Source organism: Cetorhinus maximus, chromosome 7 (genome assembly GCF_964194155.1).
Source record: "Cetorhinus maximus chromosome 7, sCetMax3.hap1.1, whole genome shotgun sequence".
Lineage (NCBI taxonomy): Eukaryota > Metazoa > Chordata > Chondrichthyes > Lamniformes > Cetorhinidae > Cetorhinus > Cetorhinus maximus.
Window position 1 is genome coordinate 15,122,162 of NC_135885.1, and position 19,273 is coordinate 15,141,434.

The following is a 19,273-nucleotide window of genomic DNA, read 5'->3' on the forward strand; positions in this document are numbered from 1 at the left end:
GTAAGATTTTGCCCAGTTAGTCCTGCTTTCCTGCTCTTTCTTCTTAACCCTGTAAATACTTCCCCATCAAGTTTCCCTGTAGCCAGCATGATGCAAAAGGCAAAATCATCTCCTTTTGTATTGTAACTGTTTTATGCTCTTTAAGTATTCTCTTTTGAAAGTTATGTTTGAGCCTGCTTCCATTACCTTTTCAGGAAGTGCATTCCAGAATATAACAACTTGCTGTGTTTTAAAAAAAAAAGTTGTTTTCCTCATTTCTGGTTCTTTCTCCAATGATCTTAATTTGGACATCTCGAGGTTATAAAAGCAGTACTTAAATCACATTTCTTTATTAGACTGTCGGGGCTATCACACTAATGCTGACCACGGTGCAGGAGAGTTTTTACAACCTGATATACCAGCTAATATACCAGGACGAATATTGCTGTAAAGAGAGACATGTTGTCAAAGGCTTTCGTCTTGCATTCATGGGACAAATGCAAGAATGCCAAATTTCAAACGATCACAACAATGTTAAAGCTTCAGCAACACGCCTCTCTTTTCAGCGACGTTCAAATTCCGTACGATCCCAGGATAAATTATTCATGACAAGGGGCAAATAACCGATTGGATAGCAAACTGACTAAAAAACAGAAAGCAGAGTAGCGATAAAGGGTGGCCATTCAGATTGGAAAAAGGTAGAAAGTAATGTTCCACAAGTACCAGTGCTCAAACCTCTCTTGCTCATAATGTAAATTAATGATTTGAACGAGGGAACAAGTAACTCCACCAAAATTTTCAAATGTTGCCAAACTGGGGTAAAGCTAACAGCGAGGAAGAATGCAATGTATTATGCAAAGACATTAAGAAAATTTGCAGACCGTGCAGTTAAGTGGCAATTGAACGTGAACATAGATAAATGTTTTGTACAAAAAATAGAAACATTACTTACACTTTAAGTAAAGGTAGGGCAAAGAGATCTAGGGACAAAACAAACGTAGAAACACTGGAGAAAGTACAAAAAAAGATTTCCAAGGATGCTGCCGGAACTGAGAGATCACAATAGTAAGGAAGATTGAACAACTTGGGACTTTTTTTTAGGAAAAATTGTAGACTTTAGAGGCGAGCTGATAAGAGGATGTTAAAATTATGAATGGATTGGACAGGGTAGATGTGGAGTGAATGTTTCCACTTGTGGGAGGAATCAAAGCTAGATAAAGGCAGAATACTACGGGCACTGGAAATCTGAAATAAAAACAGAAAATGCAGGAAGTATTCAGCAGATCTTGCAGCATCGGCAGAGAGAAAAGCAGAGTTAAACGTCTCGAGTCTGCACATACCTGAAATGTTAACCCTGTTTCTCTTCTCCACAAATGCCTCCTGACCTGCTGAATGTTTCCAGCATTTTATGTTTCATGCCACAAATACAAGATAGTTACTAAGGAATGCAATAGGGAAATCAGGAGAAATTTCTTTACTGAGAGAGTGGTTTAAATGTGGAACTCGCCACCACGACAAACGCTGGAGGCAAATAGGATGCTAAATAAGCACGTGAGAAAGAAGGGAATAGAAAACTATACTGAAAGGATGAAGGTGAGGTAGATAAAATGGGAGGAGACTTGAGTAGAAAACTAGCACAGATTAAGTGAGATGAATCCCCTGTTTCTGTGCTGTATATTCTATATGCATTTCAATATAATTAAGTCCTTCAAGAGAGGAGAAAATAACCTTGGGGATTGGGATGTTTTAAGGTTTAGCAGTAATGCTTGATCAGAATTGTTCCAATCAAGGCTTATTGGAATAGTAAATTATCTGAACAAGAGTGCTGATATTTGGGTGACTAAAGTGCAGTTGAGCAATGCTGGAAAATTTACCCAAGTTTTATGGTCTGTACCATAGGAGGGAGTGTGTCAACACCATTAGGCCGTCTAATTAGACTGGGGGCTGTAGAAAAAAGGAGAAACACAGTGGTGGAAGCAGAGTCTTTGAATATTTTTAAGGTAGAGGTGGATAGATTCTTGGTAAGAAAGGGGGTGATAGGTTATCGGCAGGAGGCGTGATGCAGATTTGAGGTTACGATCAGATTAGCCATGATCTTATTAAATGGCAGAGCAGGCTTGAGGGGCCGAATGGCCTACTCCTGCTCCTTGTTTGTATGTTCATATGTAAACAATTACTCTGTAATAACCAAGGGGAAACAAAGTTTTCACGATGAATGAAACCTTTCCTCGTTGTGGCACAAGTTGAGACTCTTCATAGTCCTGAAGGTATCAATGAAAATCCAGTGTCAGTGGGGCACTGCTTTGTATGCAGCTAGTTAGGGAAAGACCTGTCACTCCTGTTATCCGAGAAGCTGTTCAGGATGTGCTGGTTGTGCAGCAAGCTGGTTACTTTTTTTGAAACCAGATGATGAGAGTGTCGTTTACGGCGTTACCTTCTCAACTTTTCCCTATCCCATCCCTTTTCGTGTTCTTTGTAATTTAAAAAAGTGTCATTATTACACCACTAGAGGGAGTGCAACCAACTTGAATCAATAAAAAACAAGTTCACTTACTCCAAAAAAAGCCCAAGAGGCTCTGATGAAAGATCATTTTGACCTGAAACGTCAACACTTTTCTGTCTTCCACTTGACCTTCTGAGTATTTCCAGCATTTTCTGTTTTTATAACCTTCAGAGATTAATGGTCCCTGACTTCTCAGGATGGTGACTCCACACTGCTGCACTGCATTGAGCAGAATATTACTATGGCAAAGAATGTTTCATACCAGATTTTGGTACAGAACTTCCGATCCCTGGGGGCTTTTAGCCGGGAGGTACCCCAGAAGGTGTGCTGGGGTTCCCCTTGGAAGTCTCCACGCAAGGGCTGCATGGGAATTGCCCAGGAAGTTCAAACTTCTGATGGGCAATTACTCCGCACTGGGAACCACCGCAAATTCCAATTTAAATCAGAGGCCTCAGGTGGTTCTGACTCTCTTGGAAGAAATAGTTACCTCGGAAAAATTAGAAGAATTAAAATCACTTCTAACTCTTGGGTTACTACTGCCACCTCTCCCCCAACTACCCCCTGACCACCACTACCCCAACTACTTCCAGACACCCCCATCCCTCGACTACCCTTCTGACCACCGCCACCACCTCCTCCCCCACCCTCACCCCCACCCCCTTCCGGCCACCCTCCTGAGCTCCTGACTAAAATTCTGGGGTACACCTAAACAGAGACAACAAATGCAAGAAATATACTTGTCAGCGAGGCAGCCTCCAGGAAGTTAGAAGACAGTTTTGTGTTTTAGGTAAAATCATTCAATAGAACCTGTCTCCTCTTTTCTTGGGATGGCTAATTTCGTACTTGCATACAGCGACATTAGGGGGAAAAAAATGTATTTAATCTGCCCAATTATCAGGGATTGCCTCTTAATTTAAATTTTATTCGACTTGTCTGACAATTCAAATTTTTCATAGCACCGTTTTCTACTTTGCTGTTTTACTTCATTGCTGCGTAAAAATCCTCTAATTCTGTGCCCCGTGGGAGGACCATGACTAGAAAGGGTGGGAGCATAGTGGTAAAGCTACTGGACAAGTATTCCAGAAGCCTGGACTAATGCTGCAGGGATATGAATTCAGACCTCACCACAGCAGCCCTGGTAATTTAAATTCAATTAACGAATCTGGAAAAAAAATGCCGGACTCATGAATAACGATCGTGAAACGACCCATCTGGCTCACCACTTACCTGGAAGTCGGAGAGGGGGCAGACCTGCAAGGAAGCAGCCCGAAGCGAGAGACTATAAATTGGGATCGAGGTCTCGAGGCCTACACTGCTTACCTGAGAGCTGGAGAGGCAGCGGGACCAGTCAGCTGCTTGGAGCCAGCCCACGCTGAGTACGAAAGGAGAGTGAGAAAAAACATAATGACATCACAGGAAAACCCAAAGTTCATTGGTTGGTAAGAAACTGCTGTTAGGGACTGTCTTTAAATTACTGTAAATTAGAAAAGCGCATTATTTTTAAAAAAGTTAGATTTAAGTGAGAAACGCCAGGAATAAGGGAAAGTCAGGGTCAGTAATATAAATAAACCATAGTAAAATAAAATTAAGACGTAGCAGGGCAGCTCGATCGAGTGGAATGTGTGTATTGTGATATGTGGGAAGTCATGGATGCTACCGGTCCCCTAGATGACCACATTTGCAAGAAGTGCTGCCAGCTGCCGAAACTTGAGCTCCGGGTTTCAGAGCTCGAGCACTGGCTGGAGTCACTGTGGCCCATCTGCAAGGCTGAGAGCTAAGTGGATAGCACGTTCAGCGGGGTGGTCACACTGCAGCTTAGGAGTCTGGAGACAGAAAGGGTGTGGTGACCACCAGGCAGTCCAAGAGAACTTGGCAGGTAGTGCAGGAGTCCCCTGGGGCCCCGCTCACAAATCGGTTTTCCATTTTGGAAGCTGGTGAGGGCACTGGCTCCTCCGAGGAATGCAGTCAGAGCCAAGTTTGTGGTACCACGAGCGGCTCGGCTGTACAGGAGGGGAGGAAGGAAGAAGGAAGAGCAATAGTGATAGGGGATTCATCAACTAGGGGAACAGACAGGTGTTTCTGCAGCCGTAGATGTGACTCCAGGATGGCATGTTGCATCCCTGGTGCCAGGGTCAAAGATGTCACTGAGCGGCTGCAGGACATTCTTCTGGGGGAGGGCGATCAGCCAGAGGTCGTGGTCTACGTTGGTACCAATGACTTAGGTAGTAAGGGGGATATGGTCCTACAATCAAAATTTAGGGAGCTAGGTCGAAAATTAGCAAGCAGAACCTCACATATAGTCATCTCCGGATTACCCCCAATGCCACGTGCAAGTGAGTACAGAAATAGGTGGCAGAAAAAGTTCAATGCGGAGAAGTATGAGGTGATGCATTTTGGTAGGAAGAACATGGAGAGACAATATAAAATAAGGGGTACAATTCTTAGGGGGTGCAGGAGCAGAGGAACTTGGGTGTATATGTGCATAGATCATTGAAGGTGGCAGGACAGGCAGAGAGAGCGGTTAATAAAGCATACAGTATCCTGAGCTTTATTAATAGGGGCATAGAGTACAAGAGCAGGGAGATTATGCTGAGCTTATATAAGACACTAGTTAGAGCTCAGCTGGAGTATTCGGTACAGTTTTGGGTGCCACACTGTAGGAAGGATGTGAACACATTGGAGAGCGTGTAGAAGAGGTTTACAAGAATGGTTCAGGAATGAGAAACTTCAATTACGAAGATGGATTGAAGAGGTTGGGACTGATCTCCTTGGAGAGGAGAAGGCTAAGGGGAGATTTGATGGAGGCGTTGACAAACATGAGGCTGGATAGAGTTGATAGGGAGAAACTGCTACCGCTTACAAAAGGATTGAGAACGAGATGGCACAGATTTAAAGTGATTTGCAAAGGGAGCAAATGTGATGTGAGAAAAAACTTTTTCACGCAGCGAGTGGTTCGAGTCCGAAAGGCACTGCCTGGAACTGTGGAGGTATGTTCAATTGAAGCATTCAAGAGGATGTTAGATGATTATTTGAATAGAAATAAATTGCAGGGGTATGGGGAAAAGGCAGGAGAATGGCACTAGTCATAATGTTCATTCGGAGAGTCGGTGCAGACACGATGGGCCAAATAGCCTCCTTTTATGCTGTAACACTCTGTGGTTCACTAATGTCCTTCAGGTGAAGAAATTTGTTTTCCTCACCTGGTCAGGCCTACATGTGGCTCCAGACCCACAGCAATGTGGTTGACTCTTAACTGTCCTCTGAAATGGCCTAGCAAGCCACTCAGTTCAAGGGCAATAAATGCTAACCATGCCAGCAATGCTCACATTAATAACAAAAGGACTTGTGATGCAACTCCCTACAGGAGCTCCTTGTTAGCATTGCCCACATCCACGAGCTAACAAACAATTTAAAGAGCATAAAGAGTATGCTGTAACTTGAATGCAATTTCACCATTGGACTGCTAAATTTAGCATAAAAATAAAATATATTTTTAAACATTTATCTTTTTTTTTCTTTCCCCTGTCCCGTTTTTGTACCTCAGCTTTAATTTGACTCTTTTCTGAATTGACTTCCGCTTGGTCTGTCTTATTTTTCTCATTACTTCTTGAATTGAAATCTCCCTCTCTCCTTGGTCCTGGATTGGAGTTGGGAACAACCTTAACCAAAATACCTGTTGCTAGGCCTGGAGATTGATTGGGTTGTTTCTAGGGCACAGTACTGTTGGTCTTGGGCGTCTTCAGCATTAAAACCAAGAAGCCGCAAGTAATGATGTCTGCAGTAATTTGTTCATGGTATTTAAAGGGTTAACAATTAGGAGCACAAGAGCAAAGGTAAGCCTGTCTGCCCTGAAGTCTGTTCAGCTATTCAATCAAATCATTGTTGATCTGTATCCTAACTTAATTTAACCATCTTGGATCCCTAATAATTACAATCCTGCTCTAACAATATAACAACCTCAGTTTGTACATTTTCACTTAACCTACTCTCAACAGCTTTTTGGGGAGAGTGTTCCAGATCTCTACCAACCTTTGAGGAAGAACATCACCCCTGAATGGCCTAGCTCCAATTTTAAGGTCATGACCCCTTGTTCTGGATCCTACACCAGAGGAGATTGTTTCTTTCTACTTATCCTATTAGATCCTGCGTTCATCCTCAACAGCTCAATTAGATCACTCATTAATCTTCCGTGCTAGAGGGAATACAGTATGCATCCAGTCTTCATAATTTAACCTGTTTAGCTCAGTACCCTTTTCTAATGTTTGTTTTTCCCAGAGTTTTGTAACCTATGTTGTTTTTCTCATTTTGCAGGGTCTTAGGTTTGAAGTGGTGCCATCATGGTTTAGGGAGACACTTGACAAGTCCTCTTTTAAAATGCCATATGATTATGCAACAGAAACTGCAAGGGAAAAAGCCCTTGAAGTGGCGAAAAGGATGCACTTGGTATGTAATAAAAAGCTGATCAAATTATGTACTGAAAGTCCTTCAGTTGCCTGTTTCTACTACATCTGAGCGCCAATGTAATTGTTTTCGTTTGTAGTGGGGCCCTGAAATTTTTTCAATGGGAAATTAACATTTGAATACTTTAAAATAAATGGTTTAACATATCTGCTGAAATAGGAGAGGGAGAACTTCAGACAAAGAAGTTATGGTGAACCTTTATCAAACACCGGTTCAGTCTCAACTGGAGCATTGTGTCCAATTCAGGGCACCGCATTTTAGGAAGGATGTGAAGGCAGTGGAGGGAGTGCGGAAAAGATTTTCGAGAATGCTTCTAGGGATGAAAGCCTTCAGTTACGTGGACAGATTGGCGAGGCTGGGGTTGTTTTCTTTAGAGAAAAGAAGATTTGAGAGGAGATTTGATAGAGATGTTCAAAATCATGAGGGATCTGGACAGAGTGGATAGGGAGAAACTCTTCCCATCAGCTAAAGGGTTGAGAACCAGCGGTCACCGTTTTAAGGTGAATGGCAAAAGAAGCAACGTGGATACGAGGAAAAACTATTTCATGTAGCGAGTGGTTAGGATCTGGAATACACTGCCTGAGATTGTGGTGGATGCAGACTCAATTGTAGCTTTCAAAAGGGAATTGGATCATTATCTGAAGAGAAAATGTTTGCAGGATTACGTGGGAAAAGTTAGGGGAGTGGAACTAGCTGAGGAGCTCTTAGAGAAAGCTGCGCAGACATGTGCTGAATAGCCGCCACCTGTGTTGTATGATTCTATGAAAGGGTCAGCATCTCATGGTGTATTTTCAGGGCCTGAGCCTCTGGTGGTCATGTGCCAGGTTGATGTGGTTAAATTGCTGGCTGTTAGAATCATAGAAAACTTACAGCGCAGAAAGAGGCCATTCAGCCCATCGTGTCTGCGCCGGCCGTAAAAAGAGAAAGAAGAAGCTAGCTGTTCATTTTTAACCCCACTTTCCAGCACCTGGTCCATAGCCTTGCAGATTACAGCACATGGAACCATAGAAAAGTTACAGTGGAGGACCCCCCCCCCACCCCCGCCACACCCAAGGAGAGCTTTGAATACCCCTTTATTACGTTTTCCCCATTTACAGGTTGCAGTTACCTCCTCTAAGCATTTCCATCTCATCTACAGCCTAGTAGTGAGCCAGACAATTCCATGGCCACCAATTGTAAGACCATGACCACGCTCTGCACAACAAGCTGTGCCTTATCCCAATTGAACACACAGGCCTTGCCCCTCCCTAGGGCGGGTCTACGATGTGCATGCCATGCATTGCCCTGTGGCATGGCCCAGAGAGCCCGAGGACTGCCTTTAATCTCTCACCCTGACTAAGAGGTCCACAAAGCCCCAGGACTGCCTTTCATCTCTCACTCCAACCTCTTGGCCTCAAACCAGAGATCATGACTATCTTTCAATGAGCTCTCCCGTTCCTTCTTTACTCATGACAACACGGCCCCCCTTCCCCCAAACTCCCTCCATGAGTCTCTGAGCAACCCATCCCTTGCCCAAACCTTTCCCCTCCCCCACCTCCACGAGCGTCTGTGCAACCCATCCCTCATGAGCCATATAAACAGAACTGCCCACCGACTTGTATTCTGAACCTGTGTTCATCCCCTCCCATTCATAAAGTTCGATTCCCATCCACTCACTTCCGTGTCTGCGATCTAGCTTTCTAGGTCGGGCTCCAGCTTCTCCACCCTTGGCATCCCCTCTGCCTGCCATTGCCGCCCTCCCCCCCACAACCCCACCATGGCCCAATGTCCCCCATATCTCTGTCCCCCTTCACCCGCCACTCCAACCTCACCATAGTCCAATGTTCCCCATGCCTCTCTCCGTACTCCTCCCCCACACCACCTCCAGTCTCAGTGTTGGTCTTTGTTTCAGAGTGCAGCCCTGCCTGAGGCTCGAAGAACACACTTGACCGGAGTATGGAGGAAACCAGTGAGCAGACCAACCCTACACCCGCGCTAGTGAGGTGTCCTACTGGCATTGTTGAGAACCCAGAGCAGCACTGTTGCAGCTAGGCTTTGAATTTTACACTCACCTCAAAGTCACGAGTGAAGTGAGGGTGGACAGCTGCGCACCACGCATTTACAGACGTAATTTAGACCAGCCTAATTTCCTGCCGCCCATTGATTCAGTTTGGATGGGGGCTAAGAAATGGCAAAGGCAGCAAACATTGGTGGGAGTTGTTTATAAGTCAACAAACTGTAGTGGTAATGTTCGGAATTGTATAAATCAGGAAACTAGAGCTGCATGTAACATGAGAAACACTGTTATGACACAACAGATGGTAAATGCTGAGTTGTTCAAATCTCAGAGGGAAACTTAACAACTGGCACAACTAATTTTCAAATTGTATAAATTTCGAGATGCGTGCCTTGAATTCAGTAGTAATAGGACCACCAAGTCTTAAAATATTTTTGCAAAAGTAGGTTAAACATTTATTAATAAGAGAAATGATTTTAAATACATACATAGATCTACAAATTACTACAATGATAACTTCTAAATCTCCTCATCAATCTAACTCCCAGTTACACTTTCATTATGGCAACAGTAAGACACAGATTTTAAAAGACCCAGGCAAAGAAACATGATATCCTGAACAAGTCGAATTCAAAATGAGTTCCCTTCACTTCGGTCCCTGGCTAGGTGACACATTTCACTCCCTCCTTTGAAAACAACCTAGTCTGGTTTATTTCAAAATGCAAATGTTCCCTTGAAACCTATGTTTCTAAACTTCTCCATGTTTACCTAATTAACTTTTCAAACCTAACTCCTTCTCTTACATCATAACACCCAGAGTAGCTGAAACAAAAACAAAAATACCTGGAAAAACTCAGCAGGTCTGACAGCATCTGCGGAGAGGAACACAGTTAATGTTTCGAGTCCGTATGACTCTTCTAATTCAATTAAGTCTTAAACACACACATATGGACACATAGACACATCCCACTATTACTCTATTTCACAATAAATTCCAATAATATTACGAGAATTATTATATCTTCTTGACATCCCCCTCCATATTGAAAAATGAACCGTCCTAATTTAAAAAGATGGCTTTGTTTTTATTAACCCATCTTATACTATCTCCTATACATATCTATATACTTACACTATTACATTACCAGATGCATGCATTAACATAATATATATCCAAATCCTTCGCATCACCAGAAATCATTCCAGTTCAGAGTCCAGGTTTCTAAATGCCCCAATTTTCCCTTTAATCTTCAAACTCTTGATTAAGCATCTGTAATCAGATTTTCTCATCCAGCGACACGTATAATCTGTAGATTAAATGGTTGCAGTAATAAACACCATCTGAATAGTCTTGAATTTCTCTCGAAATTTGTCCAGAAACGTTAAAGGATTGTGGTCTGTATAAACAATTATTTCTGACAAATCGTTTGTCGCATAAATTTCGAAATGCTGCAATGCTAACACCAAACCTAAAGTCTCGTTTTCGATTGTTGAATATGTTCTCTGTTGTGCATTCAACTTCCGTGAAAAATATCCTATCAGTTTTTCAATTCCAGTGTCATCTTTTTGTAACAGCACGGCCCCTATGCCTACATCACTTGTGCCAACAGCAAACTTAAATTGCTTGGCGTAATTGGGTACTGCCAAAACTGGTGTTGTAGTTAATACAGTTTTCAACCAGTCAAATGCCTTCTGACACTCCTGTGTCTATTGAAACATCTTGTTCTTTTTTAATAGTTCAGTCAGTGGAGCAACCACACTGCTAAAATTTGGTACAAATTTCCGATAAAACCCACTCGTGCCCAGAAATCTCAAAACTTCTCGTTTGGTTGTAGGCACTGGGAAATCCACGATAGCCTTGACTTTCACACCTCTCGGAGCCATCTTACCATGCCCAATAGTATGGCCTAGATACGTAACTTGCGTTTTCGCAAATTTACTTTTAGCCGAGTTCATCACTAAATTAGCTTCTTGTAATCGAGTAAATAATTCTTCCAGTAAATAATTCTTCCAGATGTTATAAATGCTCCTCGCACGTAGGACTGAAAATTATTAAGTCGTCAATATAAACAGCACAATTGCTCAAACCTGCAATTACATGATTCGTCAGTCTTTGAAATGTCGCAGGTGCATTCTTCATACCAAATGGCATGACTTGAAACTGATATAGTCCATTTGGCGTCACAAAAGCCGATATCTCCTTTGCCCTCTCCGATAACGGTACCTGCCAATATCCTTTTAGCAAGTCAGCCTTTGTGATAAATTTCGATTGTTCCACTTTTTCAATACAATCCTTCAACCTTGGTATAGGATATGAATCCACTTTTGTTACCGCATTCACCTTTCGATAGTCCACACACAGTCTTTGTGTTCCGTCTGGTTTCGGTACCAGAACAATAGGTGAACTCCAGTTACTGCAACTAGACTCAATGGTATCATTTTGAAGCATGAAGGCAATTTTTTTCTGTACTTGTAATAACTTTGCTGGATTTAACCTATAAGGATGTTACCTTACTGAAGATGCAACTTCCACAGACTCATCACATATAGCTAAATCTGTCCTCCTCAACTTGTTTCCACAAATAGCTTTATTTGGCTGTAATAGCTTTTCCAAATTACTTTGACACTTATCTGGAAGGTAATTCAATATTACATTTAAATTTTCAAGTACCCCCTCGTTATCCAATTTGATCAGAGGAAAATCAATTTCAGTATCCTGCATTTCTACTTCTTTCTCATTATCTACTACCAATAATATCTCCTTTTGGTCCTCTTCCCTGTCAAGGTACTTTTTAAGCATATTTGCATGACAGACCCTCTGCTTCTCCCTCCTATCTAGAGTATTTATTAAATAATTTACTTCACTCAGTTTCTTTTCAATCCTATAAGGCCCACTACCACACGACCATAGACGAGTTCGAAAGGACTAAAACCTGTCAATGCATTAGGAGAGACCCTAATAACAAATAACAAGAATGGAATTCCTCTATCCCAATCCTGTGGAGAATCCTGACTACGCTCTCATTATAGCATTTAGAGTATGGTGCCATCTTTCCAAAGCCCCTTGTGACTCAGGATGATAAGCTGTTGACTTAAATTGTTTGTTCCCCAAACTGTTACATTCCTTAAACAGCCGTGACATAAAATTTGAACCCTGATCTGATTGCATTTCTTTAGGTAAACTATATCTTGTAAAAAAAAAATTAGTTAACTCTTCCACAATCTTCATTGTAATATTTCTCAAAGGTATTGCTTCAGAAAACCTGGTAGACTCATCCATTATTGTCAGTAAGTACTGATTTCCACTTTTAGCCTTAGGGAGGGATCCTACACAATCAATCATGTTGTAAAAGTTCTTCAAATGCTGGAATTGGAATAAAAGATGCTGGCTTAATCACTGCTTGTGGTTTCCCTATCACCTGACATGTGTGACATGTCACACAATTTGACTACATCCCTATGCAACCCAGGCCAAAATTAAGTTTTTGCACCTTCCCCTGTGTCTTTCTAATTCCTAAATGACCCCCCATTGGAATTTCATGAGCTATCCTCAGAATCTCATTTCTATACCCAAATGGGATAACAAACTGATGTACCTCTATCCAGCTTTCATTTGCTGAAACATGATAAGGCCTCCATTTTCTCATTAAAATATTACCCTTAAGGTAATAACATTTTGGAATACATTTTGCCTCTGTTTCTGAGTAAGCTGTTTGATATAAATGTTGTATTTGCAAATCTTTTTTCTGTAGCTCCACTAACCTCCTTGAGTTAAACACTTCAGCTGAATTGCCCTCTAGTCTTTCTTCCTGAACAATGTTATCAAGCACAGTGTTAGCTAATTGGATTTCAACACCTTCTTCCTGCCCTTGAGCTGCCTGTCCTTCTTGTTTTTCTGGTTTCAACCTATAAGCCTGTGATCTCGTTATCACACAATCTGAAGACTATCCAGGATGCTGTCTCTGCAACACTTCTCTTGAAGACACCTTTACAGGCTGCTCAACTACCAGAGGCATCACCTATGTTTGTGATTCAGCTATGTCATTACCCAGAATAAATTGAACCCCTACAATGGGCAATTTTTCCACCGCTCCAACAGTCACTTGGCCTGTTTTCCACTTATTCTTTAAATTTACCTTCCACAATGGAATAGATTTAGCATCTCCATGAATCCCACTTATTATCACCTGTTCGTGCAATACTCCCTCTGAACAACAAGTATCATTATCCTATAACATTAAGGATTGACTAGCCCCTGTGTCTCTTAAAATTTTAATAAGTTTACCTACTCGCCATTGGACCCGGCGGTCATTGCACTCCCGTCGCCATCCACCCACTCCAGCTATCCTCAGGAGCCGCGCATTATGCTGGGTGGGCCTTAATTGGCCCACCCATGTAAAATGGCAGCGCAGACCCAATTGCGGGCGGTGATCGGGTCCACGCCCTCCTGCTCCTGCTCAGCCTGTCCAACATGGGGAAAATTCTCCCCTAAAAAATTTGACGGTAGGCAGGCAATGGCTAGTAATTAAAGAAGTATTCCATGGCCTACAACAAATATACATTCCTGTAAGATACAAAAACCCAACAGAAAAAGTGAATCAACCATGGCTAACAAAAGAAAATTGCATTAGATCGAAGGAAGTGGCTTATAGGGTTGCCAGAAAAAGTATCAAGTCTGAGGATTAGGAGCAATTTAGAATTAAGCAAGGGAGGACCATGAAACTGAAAGAAAGGGAAAAGAGAATATGAATGCAAGCTAACGAGTAACACAAAGACGGACTGTAAAAACTTTTTTAGGTATGTGAAAATGGAAAGATTAGTTAGGATAAATGCTGGTCTATTACAGGTGGAGACAGGAGAATTCATAATGGAGAATAGGAAAATGGCAGAGAAACCAAACAACTACCCTGCAGCTGTCTCCATGGGAGAACATACAGAAAATATTAGAACTACAAGTGTCTTGTGAAAATGAGGAACTGAAAGTAATTATTATGAATAAAGAGGTAGTACTCGAAAAATTAATGTGATTCAAGGTTGATAAATCCCCATGGTCAGATGAACTACATCCCAGAGTGTTGAAGGAGGTGACAATAGAGCTAGTGGATGCTTTGGTAGTTATCTTTCAAAATTCAAAAGGTTGGAAAGGTTCCCGCAGACTGGAAAGTGGCAATGCAACCCCACTTTTCAAGAAGGGAGGGAGAAAGAAAACAGAAATACTAGGACGCAGTAGTAAGGGAACATGTTAGATTGTTATTAACAGCCTGCAGTTCACTGTTTTCTCTCTCCCTCCCTTCCCAAAAAGCAATGCAACATTTTCCAAGTTCCAATCTAATGGGACTGTTCCTGAATCTAAAAAATTTTGGAAAATCATAGCTAGTGCATCCCCTATCTCTGTAGCCATTTCCCCCCCCCCCCCAAGAACCCTAGGGTGTAGGCCATCAGAGCCTGGGGATTTGTCGGATTTTAGCCCCCTAAGTGTCTCCAATAATTATCTCTGCTGATATCAATTCCCCTAATTTCCTCACTCTTTTTAGCCCCTAGGTGATCATCTATTTCTGGTATGGAACTTGTGTCTTCTACAGTGAAGACAGACACAAAATACCCTTTCAATGCTTCCACCACCTCCTCGTTCCCCATGAAAATTTCTCCTGTCTCTGCTTCTAAAGGACCAAAGCTTACTTTAGTCTGAGGGACCAAGAAGGGGATTTGGACAGGCTAAGTGAATGGGCAAAAGCATGGCAGATGGAATATAATGCGAATAAGTGTGAAGTTATCCACTTTGGTAGGAAAAAACAGGGGGGCAGAGTATTTCTGAAATGGTGAGATGTTGGGAAGTGTTGAGGTCCATAGGGACCTGGTTGTCCTTGTTCATGAGTCACTAAAAGATAGCAGACAGATGCAGCAAGCAAATAGGAAAGTAAACGGTATGTTGACCTTCATCACAAGGGGATTTCAGTACAGGAATAAAGGTGTCTTGCTGCAGTTGCATAGAGCCTTGGTGAGACTGCACCTGGAATATTGTGTACAGCTTTGGTCTCCTTATCTAAGGAAGGATATACTTCCCACAGAGGGAGGGGAACGGAAGTTCACCAGACTAATTGCTGGGACGGCAGGGTTGCCTTATGAGGAGAGATTGAGGAAACTGGGCCTAAGTTTCGAATAATGAGATGTGATTTCATCGAAACTTACAAAATTCTTACAGGGCGTGACAGGGTAGATGTAGATAGGATGTTTCCCCTGGCTGATGAATCTAGAACTGGGGGTGGGGACACGGTCTCAGAGTAAAGGGCAGGTCATTAAAGACAAAGATGAGGAGAAACTTCTTCACTCAGAGGGTGTTGAACCTTTGGAATTCTGTGTAATTTGAAGAGTCTTCCCAATCCCAAACCAGTATAATGGGCAGGGGGGTGGAGGGGGGGGCGGGGGGAGGTGGGGGGGGGGGTGGAGAAGCGATATAATTGACTTTGAGTATAAATTGCCTACTGTGTTAATAAAACCGGCAGAGTAGAGAATCTCGAACAGCAGCTTCTTAATTTTTGTGCTTAACTTCGTATGCACGGTCGCAGGCAGTTTCTGTGTAATTTACAGTTGAATAACAGTGAGCGCTGGTAGCCTTACCATTGTTTTCCCACAAAGTCCAGCCCTATGTGAATTCTGTATAAATTGAGTGTTGGACACACTAACATCTGGCTGAGTAACCACAAGTAACCAAATTTGAGGCAAATTGTTGGCAGTCATTTGTCCATTCTGATAGTATCTTGAGGAGTTTGGGGATTGGAAAGTGTCACACTGATTGGGGAGGAGCTGCTGGTAGAGGCTGTATTTCTTCATTAAGAATAGAGGACATTTTATCAGTTAATTTTCACTTGAAAAGTAATTTGCCTTTCAAAAGGAAATAATTGTGTAAAGTGGCTTGAGATGTTTCCTTGTATTGAGTTGTTATGTCTATGTAAATATTGCTGTGCATCAAACTCTTAGCAAAGGGTTAAAATATCTGCATAGAAATCTATCACTGAACAGTAATGAAGAGGCAAAATGTAACGGACACCACCAAATATAATGGCTGTCTGACAAAAAACCTACAGTATTAGTTCTCAGTTTTATTCAACACCTCTGTTATTTTTAAATATATTTTTAAAAACTGCAATGATAAACTATTTTACCAATTGGGATAGCTTTTGCCAGAAAATAATTACTTAAATTTATAAAGTGAAGTTTAACCTTAATATCCTTCTTGGAAAAAAGGCAATGAGAGAATCTAAATTTTCCTTCTCCAACAGAAACACCTCAAGACTCCAGATATCGTAATTGGAGCAGACACTATTGTGGTAAGCTAAAGTAGAACATGGAACTTGCAGGAAAAATCTCCTGATTTGTCGGTTTGAATTCTCATATTGAATTTTAGTTAATGGACATCAGCCCAGAAATAATGTATATTTTTTTTTAAATCACCATCACCCTCATTATTTTCAAGGAATTGCTGCATTTAAGTTACTGAAATAAATTAAACTCACTGTGGTAATTTGGAGCTGGTGCTTAATGATGTAAGAACCCTTTTAATGACAAAATTTGTGTTCCTTCAATGTGTCTCAGCCTGTCCAGCCCAGAAAGGGAACAATTAAAACTGAATCCTCATTCCTGCAGATAGCAGATGTTCCTAGAAGACTTTAGATGTTAATTGTTTCTTTCCCTTTCTGAATGTTTTCTCTCCCTTTTAATCTAATCTTTATAGCTTGTAGTGCTAGGCCGATGCCTTGGAATTTCATCTGATTGCATTAAGTTTTAATTGTGGTTATTCACATGTAAAATAACTTGGGCTGAATTCTGAAAGTACAAACTATTAGTCCTTCAGAAGAAATATATCTAAAAACTTGTGACAATAAAAAAAATGAACCAGCTCAAAGGCAAAGTACTAATGTGACAGTGGTCTGCAATTACAATGAAAGTTAAATTTTCTGAACGGAATAACAGCAAGCGTTGCAAACTATGTCTGTTTGATTACTGTTCAGGTTAATCATTTAGACAGAATTGAAACTAAGCAAAGTAAAAAAAATTAGAAAGCCAAAACTCCCAAAGCTGGAAACTTGAAATAAAAACTGAAAACCAACGGCAGACTAATCACATCCATAAAGAGAAATGTTTTCCATGTAGACTCTTCTTTAGAGCTAAATCATAAACAAGCTGTTTCACGGAGGCTTAATCGGACATGAATTGACAAAGCCAAAGGAGGTGAAATTCGGGACGGAGGTGCTGAAAAACATGGTCAAATAGGGGATTAGTAAGGGAGGAGGTGAGGTGCAGGGATTGCCAGAGCAGAAGCAGCTTAAGGCATGGTTGCCAATGGCGGGATGCTTAGAAGGTCAGAGTTGGAGGAAAGGTGGGAAGGGGTAAAACTGACTGGATTTAATCCAGAGGATGAAAGTTCTAAGTGGGGAATGGGAGCCAATGTAAATTAACAAGAACTGGGGTCAAAAGAACTTCATGCAGTATAGGATACATATAGCAGAGTTTGGCCTTGGTACACAAGAGTCCAGTGTAAACACTTCTTTAGAACTGAATGATAAGCAAGCTGCTTTGTAGAGACCAGGCTTATCCAACCTTTTTGCTTGGGGGAGGGGGGGGGAGTGCCCGCATTTCCATTTTTTCTCACTCAAGGGGCTGATTAGCAAATTTCAGAAAGATAGGGCAGAATTTTCCCCCCTTTGGAGGAAGTTGATGGGCCGATTGGAGGCGCAACACCACTTTACGTGGGTGGGCCAATTAAGGCCTGCTCAGCGTGACATCCGCAGGGAGGGTGGGGGGTTCCCAAAATCAAGAGTGCGCTCTCTCGCGCATGCGCACGAAAGAGCGCACTCATCTCCCTGAGGCTAAGTGCTGCCTCAGGGAGATCGGCTGTACATGTAAGAAAGATAAAATTAGAAAAATAAAATTTCCCTTACATGTCTCCTCATGTGACAATGTCACATGAGTTGGGACATGTCCATAATTTTTACACAATCTTTATTAAAAATTTTTAAAGCCTACATGAAACCTCATCCCGCCGGTGGATGAGGTTTCATGTTTTTTCTAGTTGCCGCCGGGGCTCCTGGCCTGCCCGCCAACCTTAAGATTGGACGGGCAGGTCCTTTAATTGCTTAATTGACCCTGTCAATGGCCTCAATTGTTTTACCTGCGGCGAGCGGGCCCCGCCCCCACTTGTCGACAGTAAAATCCTGCCCATAAAGTTTGGGATGACAAACAGAATTTCAAAAAAAAGTTCAGGGATTAAGAGAAGAAACATTTGCTGAACAAAAATATAGCAATGTATCAGCAAGAAATTATTAAGTTTAAAGAATAATAATTAATAAAAATGACCAGAGTGTGAGAGGGTCAGAGTGTGGGTGTCGGGCTCACTCCCAGTCTCAAGGTGCTCACTCAGTCACCCTCGCTCACTGTGAATGGGTGTATGTATGTGTTGGAGTGTGGTGGTGAGAGCGAGTGAGAAACCTGAGACTAGGAGTAAGGCAAACAGGCACTCACCCTCTCACTCTCCCCCTCTCTCTCTCTCTCACACACACACTCTCACTCACTCACTCTCACTTTCTCCCTCTCTCTCTCTCACACACACACACTCTCACTCTCTCCCTCTCTCTCTCCTCCCTCTCTCTCCTCCCTCTCTCTCACTCCCACACACACACTCATTCTCTCACTCCCATACAGTCACTCACACTCTCTCATTCCCAAACACAAACACACTCACTTTGTGACTCACTCACGGACTCTCACTCCCACACACCCATTCCCATACACACACACACACACACACACATTGCCACGCACACGTGCTCTCACTCACTCTCTCTCTCACTCTCTCTCACTCCCACTCCCACACTCTCAAACACACACCACCCAGCCTCATCACCCACTCCCACCACCCAGCCTCATCACCCCACCCCCCCGCCCACCCTCTGACTCCAGGCTCCACAGCGTCTCACTTCCTGGCCTGTCAGCCAGCCTCTCTTTCCCCAGAGCCCCTGGCAGCCTTGTCTGTTGCCTGGCACTCCAGTCGGGCCCCTGGCACTGGTCCACCCCCTGAAAGAAAACCTCTCCTTCCCCCCCCGGCAAACTCATTGCTGCTGGTGTTCACTGCTCTGTCAATCACAGACTGTTTCTCTCCCATATTTTATGCTGATAGGCTCACTAATGGCAGAGGAATGGCCTGTGATTGGAAGAGCAGCTCCTTGCAGAATCTTCTACTCTGCTTACCTGCCTGACCGGCATTTTGAAAACTGGCCCCGGGGCCTCATAGAATCACTCTGGGGGCCACAACTCAGCCCTTGGGCTACCAGTTGGAC

General features: G+C 42.5%; 1 protein-coding gene across 3 annotated transcripts in view; it reads left to right on the top strand.

Moving 5' to 3' along the window:
- The window catches only part of asmtl (acetylserotonin O-methyltransferase-like), a 116,568-nt gene that overhangs the window by 64,550 nt on the left and 32,745 nt on the right, over positions 1–19,273 (top strand). For all 3 annotated transcript variants that reach the window (XM_078545093.1, XM_078545094.1, XM_078545095.1), the window contains exons 3-4: positions 6,794–6,925; positions 16,220–16,267. In XM_078545093.1, the coding sequence (XP_078401219.1) occupies positions 6,794–6,925; positions 16,220–16,267 (180 nt within the window). The remainder of the gene's footprint in view (positions 1–6,793; positions 6,926–16,219; positions 16,268–19,273) is intronic.